The 17250-nt window shown below is 47.3% G+C and overlaps 1 protein-coding gene across 2 annotated transcripts in view; it reads left to right on the plus strand.

Annotated features, from left to right (window-relative positions):
• Positions 1 to 17250, plus strand: part of CEP104 (centrosomal protein 104) — a 513885-nt gene that overhangs the window by 392541 nt on the left and 104094 nt on the right. For both annotated transcript variants that reach the window (XM_086921737.1, XM_086921738.1), the window contains exon 14: positions 14979 to 15185. In XM_086921737.1, the coding sequence (XP_086777863.1) occupies positions 14979 to 15185 (207 nt within the window). The remainder of the gene's footprint in view (positions 1 to 14978; positions 15186 to 17250) is intronic.

Raw genomic sequence — 17250 nt, forward strand, 5'->3', positions numbered from 1 at the left:
GTCCCTCGTCTATTACCATGCCACAATACTCTCGCAGTCTTTTTCTTTTCTTCCGCGATACTTCAACCCGGACATTAGAGTATAAGAACAGGTGGACACAAACAATGTCAGACGGAGGGTTTCGGGAACGCGTAGATACCTGAACGCTGCACGCCGGATTCACAGGTAAACTGAATAGGAATCTATCTTAGTCAGAGGGGTGTGGAGTAGTTCCATTTTCAGATTTCAAGACGTAACTCTCTTGACGTGGTGGCGCCGACTATTTGCGCAGCGAGTTTGAACCCATGGGCTTCTTCGCTGTACTCCCACTCGGTTGTTTTTATACTACGGGACTTATTACAAATATCACCCATTCTCAGTAGCAACCTCCTTTTAACTTTTTTCTGACATGACTGATTCAGTGCATATCATCCTGTACCACTACCATACTGCAGGACCAGAATACATACATACTATTTTTATCTTGCAGGGTCGCGATGGCTTAACAGTACTAAACTACTTCACAGAATGCCCCTTCTTTTGCGACAAATGAACACCATTGACGAATGTAAGTTTCTATATAGTATCTCTAGCTCTTCATGTGTTCTACAGTTCAACAATACCCATTTTACCCTCGTATATACGTGTTGGTATCTCTTTATGATATTAGAGACTGAAATAACACGGGAGTTAACTCTCTACGCGGACTACAGTATCCTGAGACCCTCTACTTGATTTTATAAAATAGGAGTATCTCCTCAGAACCCACACCGTAACGGAAACAACTCGTTCATTCCGGTATGTCTCTTTAAAACGCTACTTACAGGCAGTCCAGCTAACTCATAGTATTAAGGTCCCCTCAGGAATGATTTTTGACATGGGGTTCTCATACATTTCTCTTGTAGCTTCCTACACAGAATCTGATATCTAAGATACCAAGATGAAGTTTTGAGGGTCACCCAGCACATCTGATTTGGCATTATGGGTAAGCCTATTTATTAGGGACCATGCATGCATACCATCGAATCTTTTATACCATAACCTACCCTAACAGTCTCCCCTGGCCCCTTTATAGATGCGGTGCAACTCAAGTGACCCTATCTTCCAATTCTCAAAGAGAACTCGTTTTAATGATAGCTGACCTATCACCTTGTAAGTATTGCTACATGATTGTATATGTCTTGGTATGGAGTACCCCCTCAAACAGTTTTTGCAGAATAGATATCTCATTGTGCAATTGGTCCATCATTAATTTGTAGGGTGACTCGTCACCTTGTGTCAGTACTCTGCCCTCGTATTATTGGACTCTGCTGCTTTCTTTTCTAATAGGGAGACTTTCACTCTTACTACAGTAATGAACCCTGGGTTTCACCCAACAGTGAATGTATTAATGCTCTTTTGTATATAGATTTTTTGTGTATTTGATAGTGACAGATTTGTCTTTTCTTTTTAGGCCAATTTCTCTTTTGTCTGATCCCCTGCTATCTGCACAATTTGATGTACAAGGTCCTGATGAAGGTGGCTTGTCCACCGAAACGCGCGTAGACCCGCAACAAGGGTCAACAACTACACCTTGGTGCCCTTGGACCACACTAGCGTAGTCATCTTGCTAATTGGAATCCAGTTCCTTTTTCATCTTTGTATGTGGTGTGAATGTAGAATGACTGTTAGCACGTGAGCGAGCTGCTGTGTATGATTGTTTTTCAGGGGAACTACTAATTTGTTACTGATTTTAGAACTGTTTTGTGTTCTTTATTAATTTTTTCAAATAATCCATGTATTACCTATGAATTTAAAAGAAAGAAGATTCGTTGATCAAGAATTAAACTCATATGAATTTATATAAAAATAAAAAAGAATAAATTAATAAATATATATTTTTTGAATGAACTTTGTTTGCACTTTATCTCCTTCTGTCACTATTTTGTTGATTATTTAGAGATGTATACACATTATTGAATGATACGGCCACTGTAGGAACACCCTTCTAGCTTTGTATATTCTTGTTCCCCTCGGTTCCAGGGCCATAATTTATATTTTTTGGGGGGGTCCCATTGCTCATGATTAGCAACGGGTGTTCCTGTCTTGGATAACTGTCAGACTGCAACAAGGGCATCCATGCACACATTGGCCATTCGCTACTGCCTCAACAGTCGGCTCTTCAGAAGTTTATTTTGCCCTCAGTTCTGCAGGACTTTTTGGTTTGAGTCCACTTCTCAGAACATGTTGTTAGAAATAGCCCTCAGAAGAGCAAGGTAGTTACCTTTGTATTGCTCTTTCTGGCGGATACTCTTTCTGACCGCAAATTCCTCACCTTTAGAGTAATCCAAAATGCCATACTGGATCTGGAATTCTTGAGGAGGAGGAGCAACCTAATAGACTAGATCTTAGATGTGCATGACTTACAATATAGATGCAGTTGTCAGGACAGAGTGGATAATTATCTCTTCATGGGCTTTGCCAGTGGTTAGAATGTCGAGGTGGTGAACATTTGCACCATTCTGCTCTTCGTCATCCTGTGTCTCAAGATCTTCTTTTCCATGCCCAAAAAAAAACCACACACATGCATTCATGGCCACTCCCCTAGAGCCATGATTGCCTCAGGGGCTCTCTTTGGAGGTGTCCCAGTTGCCAATATCTGCCAGGCAGTTACGTAGTCATCTTTGCATACTTTTGGCAAGCACTGCCATTTCATATCTTAGACATACAAGTACTTTGCATGTGCTGTGTTGCATGCTTTTGTTGGACAACTAGACATACTTTGCCCCAACTCCCAGGATGTTATTGCCTTGTAACTCATTCATAACATTAATAAAATAAGGAATCTCAGGGAAGAGATGTGCATCAGAAGAATACATCAGTAACCTTCTGTAAAAAACATTTTTGTTCCTTTGTGCTGATTCTTCACCACCCACTCTCCTGGGAGTTAGTGACGTGCCAAGTATAAACCTATGGTATCTAAACATGTATGTGCTAGATTTAGCGACCCTGTTGCTCTATTGAGCTACGCCATATGCTTCGCTGGGACATTGTGAAGGTTCAGAAACTGACGATCCATGGTGGTTGGCACCTAACATACTTCAGTGACAAATCTGCCCAGAGGTACAGCCGCATGGCACCTCGTGACAGTCCTGGGGAGTCATTGCTCGTTAAAAATTCCCCAGATGAGAATGAAGACTGGTAATGCAAGAAATGTGAAGGAAAATTATGCATCTACCAGAATCATAGTTACTGAAGGTAAGGCGCTTTTACTTTTGTTTTCTTCCTGACTTTCTCTGCAGTGAAACTGATGTGAAAGGAGATCACGATACCTGAATCTGAGTATAGACTTCCACAGAAGTTGAACTCAGTATGCAGTCTGATGTAGAAAATGTTAGTATTCAGGTGGCAAATATTAATCTTACATTTTATTTGACCCATTTCAACATAGGAAACCATATGTTCGAGGCAAACGAGTTGCAGATTGTACACTGTGCATAGATCGCCACCTAGTGTTAGGCCCTGATATTTGCAGTTTGTTGTTTTCCTGAAAAGTTCTTTGGAAATCACGAGATAGGCGACTCCTCCTTTGGACCACATTGCGCATGGGCATCCGCTCCATCCCCAGATTGTTTTTTAGGTCGAGCGACCTATCTCAATGCGCACATGCGCATTGAGAGCGGGAGCTCGATATAAAGGGGCTTAAACAGATGTTTAACTAGCTGGCGATTTGGTGCTGTGCCCGTGAAATGCTCGTGCACAGCATCAAATCGCCAGCCATCTGCCATCTGTTCCCCAGCAGCTCCGCCCCACAAGCTTCCCCCAGCGTGCGCTCTGGCTCAGTCGAGCCGCACTCCTCCCACACCTCTCACACACAAGTGAAGCTTCACTTCAAAGGCCCCCGCATTTACATTTCACTCGTCTCTTGTATTCTCTCACTCGCACGCTCAAACACACACACATTTACTCTTAGCCTCCGTGGCACTCTCGTTCTCCCTTTTGCATGCACATTTTTTTTTGCTCTCAGCTTTCATTACTCTCTCTGCTGTTCCCCTTCTTTTACTCTTTTTCTTTCAGTCACTCTTTCCGCAGCCTATCTGTCTTCATGACTGTCTCTGTTTCTCTCTCATATTATGCCCCTCTCTCTCTCTCGCTCTGTTTTTCTCTCTCAAACACACACGTACACGCTCAGAAAGATGCTTGTAAGCACACGTGTAACTGCAGCCTGGACAACGAAAAACTTCTGAGTGTGGCCAGACTACGCAACCTTTGTACAAGTGCAGTGAATTTTGCATGAGCTTTTTTTGCATCGACCTTCTAAGTGCAAATATAATATTTTCACAGATGGATGGCTGCACAAAACGGGCTTCTGCAGCAATCCGTGCAAATGTGTTTGCATTGCTCATTCTGTGCAGATTTTGGTGCAAGCATTGCAGTGCACGAGTGCAATGGTACTCTGTTGGTTGTTCAAGGGTAGATGTGTTCAGATCTTCGTTTCGGTCTGCCCTTTAGTTTTCACAACAAAGCAAAGACAACCCTGAAAATGTCCATGAAGAACACCTTAATGTAAATTGTCCAGCAAATTCCCACTGAACACCACCACATCCACCATCACCACCACATTCACCACCACATCCACCGCATCCACCACAACCACATCCACCGCATCCACCACCACATCCACCACCACATCCAACATCACCACCACATCCACCACCACATCCACATCCACCATCACCTCCACATCCACCATGACATCCACCGCCACATCCACCACCCCATCCACCACCACCACCACATCCACCACCACCACCACCACTGCATTCACCACCACATCCACCGCCACCACATCCACCGCCACCACATCCACTGCATCCACATCCACCGCATCCACCACCGCATCCACCACCACATCCACCACCACATCCACCATCACCACCACATCCACCATCACCACCACATCCACCACCACATCCACCACACCCACCACCACTACATCCACCACCCCATCCACCACCACCACCACATCCACCACCACCCCATCCACCACCACCACCACCACCCCATCCACCACCACCACCACATCCACCAATGCATCCACCATCACCACATCCACCACCACCGCATCCACCACCGCATCCACCACCACATCCACCATCACCACCATCACCACATCCACCATCACCTCCACATCCACCATGACATCCACCATGACATCCACCACCACATCCACCACCACCCCATCCACCACCACCCCATCCACCACCACCACCACCACCCCATCCACCACCACCACCACCGCATCCACCATCACCGCATCCACCATCAACACCACATCCACCACCACATCCACCACCACATCCACCACATCCACCACATCCACCACCGCCACGTCCACCACCGCCACGTCCACCACCGCCACGTCCACCACCGCCACATCCACCACCGCCACATCCACCACCGCCACATCCACCACCGCCACATCCACCACCTCCACATCCACCACCGCCACATCCACCACTGCCGCATCCACCACCACCGCCCATCCACCACCACTTCCACCACCACCACATCCACCACCGCCACATCCACCACCGCCACATCCACCACCGCCACATCCACCACCGCCACATCCACCACCGCCACATCCACCACCTCCACATCCACCACCGCCACATCCACCACCGCCACATCCACCACCGCCACATCCACCACCGCCACATCCACCACCGCCACATCCACCACCACCACATCCACCGCATCCACCACCACCACCACATCCACCACCACATCCTCCACATCCACCACCACATCCACCACCCCATCCACCACCACCACCCCATCCACCACCACCACTACCCCTACCCCATCCACCACCACCACCCCATCCACCACCACCACCGCATCCACCATCACCACATCCACCACCACCGCATCCACCATCAACACCACATCCACCACCACATCCACCACCACATCCACCACCACATCCACCACCACATCCACCACCACATCCACCACCACCACCACATCCACCACCACCACATCCACCACATCCACCACCGCCACATCCACCACCGCCACATCCACCACCGCCACATCCACCACCGCCACATCCACCACCTCCACATCCACCACCGCCACATCCACCACCGCCACATCCACCACCGCCACATCCACCACCGCCACATCCACCACCGCCACATCCACCACCGCCACATCCACCACCGCCACATCCACCACCACCACATCCACCGCATCCACCACCACCACCACATCCACCACCACATCCTCCACATCCACCACCACATCCACCACCCCATCCACCACCACCACCCCATCCACCACCACCACTACCCCTACCCCATCCACCACCGCTTCCACCACCACATCCAGCATCACCACATCCAATACCACCGCATCCACCACCACATCCACCGCATCAACACCACATCTACTACCACATCTACTACCACATCCACCACCACATCCACCACCACATCCACCACCACATCCACCACCACATCCACCACCACCACATCCACCACCACCACATCCACCACCACCACATCCACCACCACCACATCCACCACCACCACATCCACCACCACATCCACCACCACATCCACCACCACATACACCATCACATACACCACCACCACCACATACACCATCACATACACCACCACATCCACCACATCCACCACCACCACCACATCCACCACCGCCACATCCACCACAACCACCACATCCACCACAACCACCACATCCACCACAACCACCACATCCACCACCGCCACATCCACCACCACATCCACCACCACATCCACCACCACATCCACCACCACATCCACCACTTCCACCGCATCCACCACCACCGCATCCACCACCACATTCACCACCACCACCACCACATCCATCACCGCATCCACCACCACCACATCCACCACCACATCCACCACCACATCCACCACCACATCCACCACCACACCCACCACCATCACTTCCACCACCACATCCACATCCATCATGACATCCACCGCCACATCCACCACCACATCCACCACCACCACATCCACCACCGCCACATCCACCACCACATCCACCACCACATCCACCACCTCATCCACCACCTCATCCACCACCGCATCCACCACCACCACACCCACCACCATCACTTCCACCACCACATCCACCATCACCACATCCACCATGACATCCACCGCCACATCCACCACCACCACATCCGCCACATCCACCACCACCACCACATCCACCACCACCACATCCACCACCGCCACATCCACCACAACCACCACATCCACCACCGCCAGATCCACCACAACCACCACATCCACCACCACATCCACCACCACATCCACCACTTCTACCGCATCCACCACCACCACATCCACCACCACATCCACCACCACCGCATCCACCACCACATTCATCACCACCACCACATTCACCACCACATCCATCACCGCATCCACCACCACCTCATCCACCACCTCATCCACCACCGCATCCACCATCACCACACCCACCACCATCACTTCCACCACCACATCCACCACCACTTTCACCACATCCACCACCACCACATCCACCACCACCACATCCACCACATCACCACCACATCGACCACCTCCACCACATCCACCACCACATCCACCAACACCACCACATCGACCAACACCACCACCACATCCACCACCATATCCCCCACATCCACCACCACCACCACATCTACATGTGTGTGGCTCTGTGTGTGTGTAGGTGCAAATGCAATGTTCTTGGATTGTCGTCACAATAAAATACACTGAACATAATCTTCACAAAATTTATTTACAAACGTTTAAGCTATTGCCATTATAAATTACAATAACTTTTATTTAAGTATTAATTATTTACAAAATTAAAAGCCATTGTTATTTGTAATATCAATACATCTAAGTCACGTAAATACAACACACATTGCATTACAAATGCTATAGGTGTCACATTTGCAAAAGTTAAAACTATTGACATTGTAACTGACAAAGCTATTAATTTTGCTACTTTCAAAACCAACACATAAATAAAAAAAGTGTCATTTACAATACCAATAGCTCAAACTTTCCTAATGCGAGACCTATTGCATTTCCAATGCTTGTTTCCGCCATCGGGCTCGGATAGGTTTCCTGCACTCTGGTTTTGAACCGAATTTCCTTCGGCGCGCAATCCTCACCCAGTTCGACAATATTGTTTCGATCGCGCTCCACATCGACGCAATTCTTTACCACTTCGAAGTCTTCGATTCCGGTCATTGACAAAGGCCTTCGGGCCTACCTAGACCTTACTTCCTGGCTCATGGAAAGGATGCCATTCAAAAAGTGTCCCCAATGTGGGTCGAAGTTTCCTCACACCGACCTACATGAAGTGTGCAACCTTTGCCTCTCACCGGAGCACGAGGCCAAAGACTGTTCCGCCTGTGCCTCTTTCCGCTCCAAGAAGACGATCCGGGACCGACGAGCTCGAAGAACTATGGCTCGCTCGTCCGCTTCCATCCCGACGACATCTTCGAAGAGGGCGTCTAAGTGCCAGAACACTAGCACGCCGAAGAGAGTACTAGCTCCTCAGACGCCGAAGACTCCAACATCAAGGAAGTCACTCCAGCTCAACATGTCGTAAGTAAGATCATCGACCCCAACCCTTCCTCAACACCCTCCAAAAAGGCTTTGGGCACACCCTCACCTTCGGACCCTGGTGCACACCGAAAGACTGCTTCCCACGCCCCGCCTTCAGGCCCGGCAAAGAAGCCTACTAAGCCTTCAGGCAGCTCGGGCTCGATCCAGCCTATCCCAGGTGCCGATCCTGTACCGACACCAAAGACAAAGACGTCTTCCGCAACCACGCCGACCGTTGCTCCGACACCTAAGCACACGGCGCCGAAGACTGGCACTGGCTCATCGATGCCGAAAACGCACTCGGAGCCGAGTAAAAAACCGCCTAAACGTCAAGAGCACGTTTCGGCACCGAAAAAACACTCGGAACCGACAAAACAGGTTCCGATAAAGGACATTTCAAAAGGGCACACTTCTAAATCAAAAGATCCAAAACCAGCTACCAACTCAGTGCAGAAAAAACCTATGGAGCCAAAATCCTCGACGCCAAATGATTTGCCCTATCCAGAGGAACTTTGTACATCTGATCCTAACCAAAAACCTCTTGTAAAGGATCCTAAGACTGCTCAGCTCCAAGAAGAGACCACTTGAAGCGCCAGCACCACCTCCTCCTCCTCCTCCTCTTCCAAAGAAGAGAGACATTGCAACCTCTCCATTAAGGGCCCCTTCTCCACCACCTCCCCATATTGTTCCTCCTCCTACATTTCCTCCACCTCACCATTCACCTACACCATCCCCTAATCCAGACGATGATGCAGACATAGTCTCTGATGACACAGGTGGGGGTGCACAGGAACCAGCAGGGACCAATAGTCCCCCTCAGTCACCTAATCCATTGGATGATTACAACACCCCTGATGTGCCTTATGTCCCACAATACGATATATACCCTTCTAGACCTTCCTCACCAAAGGACACTATAGGTTTTAACCTACTAGTCCAAAGAGAACTTGCTTACTATCCCTCGCTTTAAGCTGACTACAAGAGGTGGCAGATCCCTCTTCTTTCTGGGCGCTAAGGCCTGGAATCAGTTACCACCCTCCCTAAGAGCATTATCCCAGGAGACCCACTTCAGGAAAGCATTAAAAACTTGGGTCTTTTCTTTAACTGATGTCGCCTGCAGAGCCTTGATCTAGTAGTGTGATGTAATAGGTCACTCATCATCTTGCCCCCTACCCGTCCATCTGGGTTGGTTAAGCGCCAAGATACTCCCTGGAGTGATAGGAGCGCTATAGAAATGTGCTTTACATTACATTACAAGAGCTACCCAATACCATGGGGTGGACTTACACACTGACGCGGTGGAGGAAGATTTCCTAGTAGACACTTTTGATAACACCCAAAGCTCTACTGCCATTTTGCCAATGCTTAAGGGTGTCATCAAGCACGCAACAGAAGTTTTTAAGGATCCTGTCAGGGCTAGGGTCCTTAATCCTCGCATTAAGAAAAAATATATAGCTGCCCCCACAGACCCAGTCTATATTAAAGGTCCAGCACCATTAGTCTCTTTAGTGGTGTCTAATGTACGTAAACGTGCTAATTCTCAGACCTCAGGTGAGGCCTCACCACCAGACAAAAAAATCTAAGCTACTTGACGCCTCCGGCAAAAGAACAGCGTCACAAGCAGCTAATATCTGGCGCATTGCCAATACCCAAGCATTGCTGGCCAGATATGACAGAGAACATTATGATGAACTAGAGTCCATAATGCAACACCTACCAGACAAATGCAAAAATCGGGCCAACGAACTTATACAGTAAAAACATTACTAATACTTCCATTCGCTGTGCCCTAGATGCTGCAGATACCGCCTCAAGGGCAATCAACACCAGCACCCTGCTACGCAGACATGCTTGGCTACGTATTTTAGGTTTTAAACCTGAAGTACAAAACTCCATCCTTAACCAGCCATTTGAGGAGACACATTTATTTGGCCCAAATGTTGACGTGTCTTTAGAAAAAATGAAAAAAGACACTGATGTAGCAAAATCTATGGGAGCCTTGCAGCAGCAAGCTCCCAGACGTTCTTTTCGTCTCTCATCATACAGAGGCAACACTAGAGGCTACTCCTCGGAAAGTCCCTCCTATTTTTACAAGACGCCTAGCCAATCAACATTCTCCAAGGGCTACCAGAGAGGGGGTTACAGGGGTAACAACAAAGGCAGAGGCAAAACCAACAACTCCTGCTCTGCCTCTACCCCTACCCAATGACTTTCCCCCCCCTTCACCCCAACATTCCACTCCTGTGGGGGGGGGGGGGGGGGGGAGACTGCAACAATTCCTTCCTGCCTGGATCAACATCACATCAGACAGGTGGGTGCGACAAATTATTCAGTCAGGTTACTTTCTAGAACTAACATCGACCCCCTCAAACATACCACCCAAACAGCGTCCAGTGTCACAAGTACATCTGTCACTGTTAAAGCAAGAAGTAGTATCTCTGCTACACAAAAAGTGCAATTGAACCAGTTCCTCTGCACCAACAAAACAAGGTAGTTTACTCTCTATATTTTTTAATCCCAAAAAAGGACGGCTCTCTAAGGCCTATTCTAGACCTCAGACTGCTAAACATATACATACAATCAGACCATTTTCACATGGTCACACTCCAACAAGTCCTTCTGCTCTTGTCAAAAAACGACTTCCTTGCTACTTTAGATCTCAAGGACGTATACTTCCACATTCCCATTCACAAGGCTCACAGGAAGTATCTCAGATTTGTGATAGACGGGCAACACTATCAATTCAAAGTACTCCCCTTTCGGAGTCACAACAGCACCAAGAGTATTTGCCAAGTGCTTAGCAGTAATGGCAGCGCATTTACGAAGACAACACATCCATGTCTTCCTGTACCTTGACGACTGGCTCATAAAAGCCAGCTCCTACAACCGCTTGGTGGAACACACTCATGCCACGATACAGCTGCTCCACAAATTAGGGTTCACAATAAACCACGCCAAGTCCCATCTACAACCATCCAAGGTACAACAATACCTCGGTGCCACAATAAACACCTCAACAGTGCTAGCTTATCCTACTCCAGCAAGGATAGCCAGCAGGCAAACTCTTCTAAAAAAGTTTCAGCTACAACACTCCCTTCCAGCATGAGTGTTCATATAACTCATGTGGATGATTACCTCTTGAATTTTCATAGTGCCCCATGCAAGACTTCAAATGCGTCCGCTACAAAAATGCTTATCAAGTCAATGGGACCAGGCTCCAGGTCAATTAACAGACATAGTGCTGGTAGACAGTCAGACTCATCGCTCTCTGCAGTGGTGGAACACCAAAGATCTTCCAAGGGAAGACTGTTCCTAGACGCAGTTCCTCAGATAATCTTGACTGCGGACGCATCGCTTTCAGGCTGGGGAGCCCACCTCCTGCAACACACCATGCAAGGCAGGTGGAAACTGCAACAAAAGTTACTCCACATCAATCATCTGGAGTTACTAGCAATATTCCTAGCACTAAATGCTTTCCAAAAGCAAGTATCCAATAAGGCTGTGTTGGTCCTCACAGACGACAGGACAGCCATATATTACATACAGAAACAGAGAGGCACACACTCCCTGCAGCTCTCTCAACTAGCACAAGACATATGGCGGTAGGCTATTCCTCAAAACATATTCCTTCTAACCCAGCACGTTCCAGGAGTACAGAATACCATATCGGATCTGTTAAGTCGTCAAACACAACAGACCCACGAGTGGGACTTCATATACAAGTTCTTCAGCCATTCTTTCAGATGTGGGGACAACCTCACATAGACCTAATTGCCACCCACGAAAACGCCAAATCCCCAAGCTTCGCCGCCAGATATCCACACCTACTGTCCAAAGGCAATACGATATGGATGAACTGGTCAAACAGATTTGCGTACGCATTTTCACCTCTACCACTCATGCCACAAGTAGTAAGCAAACTACAGCAGCATTCTCTCACCCTCATCCTACGTGGGCAAGACAGCCGTTTTACACCACACTGCTACAACTGTTGGTAGTACCACACCAAAAATTGCACCTGTCTCCACACCTATTAACACAGAACAGTGGAGAGAGGAGACACCCGGACCCAGCTCAGCTCAACCTTGTGATCTGGCTCCTGAAATCCTAGAATTTGGATATCTGAACCTTCCTCCAGACTGTATGAATGTTATTAAAGAAGCTAGACGTCCAACCACTAGGCCATGTTATGCAGCCAAGAGGAAACGATTTGTAATATATTGTCACAACAACAATATTGATCCTCTAGATGTGTCTATTCAACACATAATAGGATACTTCATGCATCTCCAAAGATGTAACTTAGCCTATACCTCTATTAGACTACATCTCGCTGCAATAGCACCATATCATAGTGGAGAAGTGTGGCTCACTGGTTAGAACAGGCAGACCCTGAAGCAGAGGTCAGACCCGGAACCAGGGTTCGATTCCCGACGCGGCAGGGTGTTGAGCTCAAATGTCCACGGACTCGATAATTCTCGCTTCGGTGCCTGACCTAATCATGGGTTCACACTCTGCAACTCTGGGCATTAAGCTTGCTTAATCTCCACAACGGCCCCCCCGCGGCGGGATGCCTGGCTTTCACCTTGGGGATGCCCTGTAGGGGCTATCTCACAGGGAAAAACCAGGACGGGTTCCCAAGGCAAGCGCGGAGATACTCCTTCGGGGGTCGATTCTGGCGCTATATAAGAAATATAATAATAATAATATCTGCAAAACAGACAACATCTATCTCTATTCATAGTGCCTGCCATTAAAGCCTTTATGGAAGGCCTTAAAAGAATAATTCCCCCCAGGGTACCACCTTCACCTGTGTGGAATTTAAATGTTGTTCTCACACGGTTAATGCGACCTCCCTTCGAACCCTTACACAAATGTAAACTACAATTTTTAACGTGGAAGGTTGCGTTCCTAGTAGTTATTACTTCTCTGTGGAGAGTTAGTGAATTACAAGCCCTAACCCTTCAAGAACCCTTCTTGCAAATGCATCACAATAAGGTAATTCTGCGTACTAATCCAAAATTCTTGACAAAGTCATTTCTTCCTTCCATCTCAATCAATCTGTGTAACTGCCCGTTTTCTTCTCGCAGCCACAAACAGTAGCAGAAAGAGCTCTTCATACCATAGATGTCTAAAGAGCATTCCTATACTACATAGAGAGGACACAACCCTTTCGTAAGACAAAACAACTTTTGTGTTTTTCTCACCACCACACAAAGGTAATCCCATTTCAAAATCTGGGATAGCTAGATGGATTGTCAAATGCATACAGATTTGTTACCACAAAGCTAAACGTACGTTATCTGTTCCTCCTAAAGCCCACTCTACAAGAAAGATAGGGGCTTCAATGCCATTTTTAGGCAACATTCCCCTAGATGACATCTGCAAAGAAGCTACATGGTCTACACCTCACACATTCACAAAACACTATTGTGTAGATGTGCAAGCCAAACAACAAGCTAATGTGGGCCAGGCTGTTCTCAAAACATTATTCCAAACTACTGCAACAGATAGGGGTGGTCGCCGCTAGGAGTGGGTACTGCTATACAATCTATGCACAGTGTGCAATCTGCAGCTCATATGCCTCGAACGAAAAATGCTACTTACCCGTATGCATCTGTTCTTGGCATGTAGAGCTGCAGAGTTGGACAAGCCCACCCGCCTCGCCGGCTACCCTTGTCTGTTCCAGTATTATCTTAATTAGATACAAACTATATGGGCATCCTTCCTTTTTTTGTAAAGCTCCATCATTTCCCCATAGCGAAAAACAATCTGGGGATGGAGCCGATGCCCCTGCCCAATGTGGTCCAAAGGAGGAATCGCCTATCTCGTGACTTCCAAAGATTTTTTCAGGACAACAACAAACTGCAAACATCCGGGCCCAACACTAGGTGGCGACCTATGCACAGCGTGCAACCCTGCAGCTCTACATGCCAAGAACAGATGCATACTGGTAAATAGCATTTTCCTTTCATCATTTTTCAAAACTCTCCATGGTGCATTAACACTACTACATTGGAAGTATTTTCTCAGATGTTCATTGCAGACAGGGGTGCATAGCCCTCCAAAGAAATGCAGTGCAGTGAACATAACCCAAGGAGTACAGAGACATGTTTTATTTGGACAGGCCTGTTCTTTGTGGAGGTTTTGGTGCACATATTTATAACAGTCTTGGAAAAATCGCTGAACAAAATAAACTCAAATCAAAAAAATTAAGTTTACACAGTAGCTTGAGTGGTGTGCAGCTGCTTGGATTTGGCCGACTTTTTAAATAAAAGGTTGATTATTTTAAATGTTGCTTATGTTAATCACTTTAGTCTGTTGAGAATAGTTTGTCTGTTTTGACAGTTTGCTGCAGGTGCCTTGGAACATACAGCGGCTGAGATCAGGGATGTGGCCCTGCGGATTGTCCTCCACATGTACAGGAAGCACCGGGGCACAATCTTGGAGTATCTTCCCCCTGATGATGCCTCTACACGAAAGAATATTCTGTACAAAACACTTTATGATGGCTTCGCCAAAATAGATGGAAAGCCTACAGAGGCTGAAATGAAGGTGAGTGTGACCATACTGAACTTAAGTGAACCACTTCTCATGCTCATACCTATTGGTGTTAAACCAAAATGCATGTTACCAGGCCCTGTAGGATCTTTTAAAGGTAGATGGCAAAAGGGGGAGGGAACTGAAAAAAACACTGGTTATGCAAAGCTACGCCATTCAGATTTATAGGACAATATCCTCCTCATTCCATAGTTGTTTATTAACTTAAGTGTCAGTCCATTTAATTGAACCGGACAAAAATGTCTTTTTTGAGAAGACCCCTCACTCACCAACCTAGTTGGTGACATGCTTCATCATCGGGGTCCCACCCCATAAGCCGAATGCCTATGGGGTGTGCTGCGACACCTGATTACAGTGGAGCAGGTTCTTTGTTTTTTTATATGTGAGAAATAATAACTGTGAAAGGTGTATTAAAAAGGGGCAAAACTGCTCACTTCAAAGACTTTATTCCTGAGTGATTTGTCCCTGTTAAAAAGATAGTGTGGCACCCGTGCCTATTTAGGAAGGCGATGGTGTCTCAAAACGTGTGATAATTATAAAAATAGCGTAGTGTGCTATGTGTAGTATTTTAAAAATTTAGGTCTACATGTTTCAACCATTAAAAAGGATTCTATTGGTTTTCTTCAGGACCGTGTTTTTTTGAACGGGGTGGTCCGCACACGCTAAGGCGCGTCCAGCCCACGTCCAATTTAAAGACCACAAATTGTGGTCTAGTGAAAAAAGTGGTGTTTTATCCTGAGTCAGGAAAAACCTGTGAAAGAAAAAACATACAAAGGGTTGGGATGTACCGGGTAAGACAATACATGGGTACACACTTAGTGAGTAGGTGAGAACACCAGGACTATAGTGGTGGAAAAATCCAGAGTACAGGTCGTACCAGTGGTCTGTCTCAGGTAAAAGACAGTGGTGCCAGGCAGTATTTACCGCGTTTGTGGCGTGTTGAACTAGGTTGTTTTGTTCATCAACTGGTTTGTGCTCAAAACGATCTTTATCGTATGCTGGTGGTAAACATACTGTGGGGGAGGGAATGAAGGGGGAGCGATCACATCCATTCATACAGCAGACATACAACGTGCCGAGGCGTATCTATAGGTGAACGTCCACTATACGGCAGTGTTTTTTGAAGGTGCCGCATGCGTTTCTATGAAGTTGATACTATCATTGCTTACACGTGAAGCGTTAAATTTTTGCTTCATGGGCAGCGGGAGTCCCAAGACGGCAAGTGTCCGTCACCTGGAACCATGAGAAGTAGGGAAATTACCGTTAGGATCGTGCCTCGTGTTCGAGGCGTTTCAAGCAGAGAAGCGCGACAGCGTCGTGCTTAGAATCATAACCCACTTACTTGCGGCTTCTGCTCGTCTTGTTTATAACCTACTTGGTTTCCTCTCACTACTGCCCCGTGGATTCAGCCGAAATGGAGACGCCGTGTAGAAGTAAGCGACTTGCTACTTCCTGGTAGGGCGTGGCAATCGGCTGGAGGATACCGCGGGCCAATGGGAGAGCGGTATGTAAGCTGGCCAATGGGAGCGCGGTTAGGGGGCGTGTGATTGGGTGACGCTCCCGGTAGCTTCTGTTTAACCCGGTTGTCAAGGCAGCCGGTTAGCGAGCTTATCGAGCGTAAAGAAAATAGCAGAGTTAGAGCTATTTCTAGAGTATTTGTGAAATATGGGATTTAAGGAACATTAGGAATATTTTTGGAACGATGTCTGATTTTGGAACAGCATTTCCTCCATAGCTACGGACCCATAAAGCTAAATGAGGAGATTAACAAAATTATTTTTCTTATTTTTCCATAGTTAGGGACCCGAGTGGCTACATGGGGAGAATGACAAGGCAATGATCAGGGGGAAACACTAGGTACCTAGGACCTAAATCCTGATTTCGTTATAGTGCCTTTGAGACGTAAAATAGAGGAAATACTCAATATGTCTCACGAGACAAAATTTCAAAGTGTCTTAATACAGTGAAGAAATTAACCCATCACGGAGTGCCATGGGATATTGTCGTTCAGACCGGTCTTGTGTGTTGCCAGTCTGTAGACCCATCGCTGCTCCTTTTC

This window comes from Lissotriton vulgaris, chromosome 5 (genome assembly GCF_964263255.1).
Source record: "Lissotriton vulgaris chromosome 5, aLisVul1.2, whole genome shotgun sequence".
Classification (NCBI taxonomy): Eukaryota; Metazoa; Chordata; class Amphibia; order Caudata; family Salamandridae; genus Lissotriton; species Lissotriton vulgaris.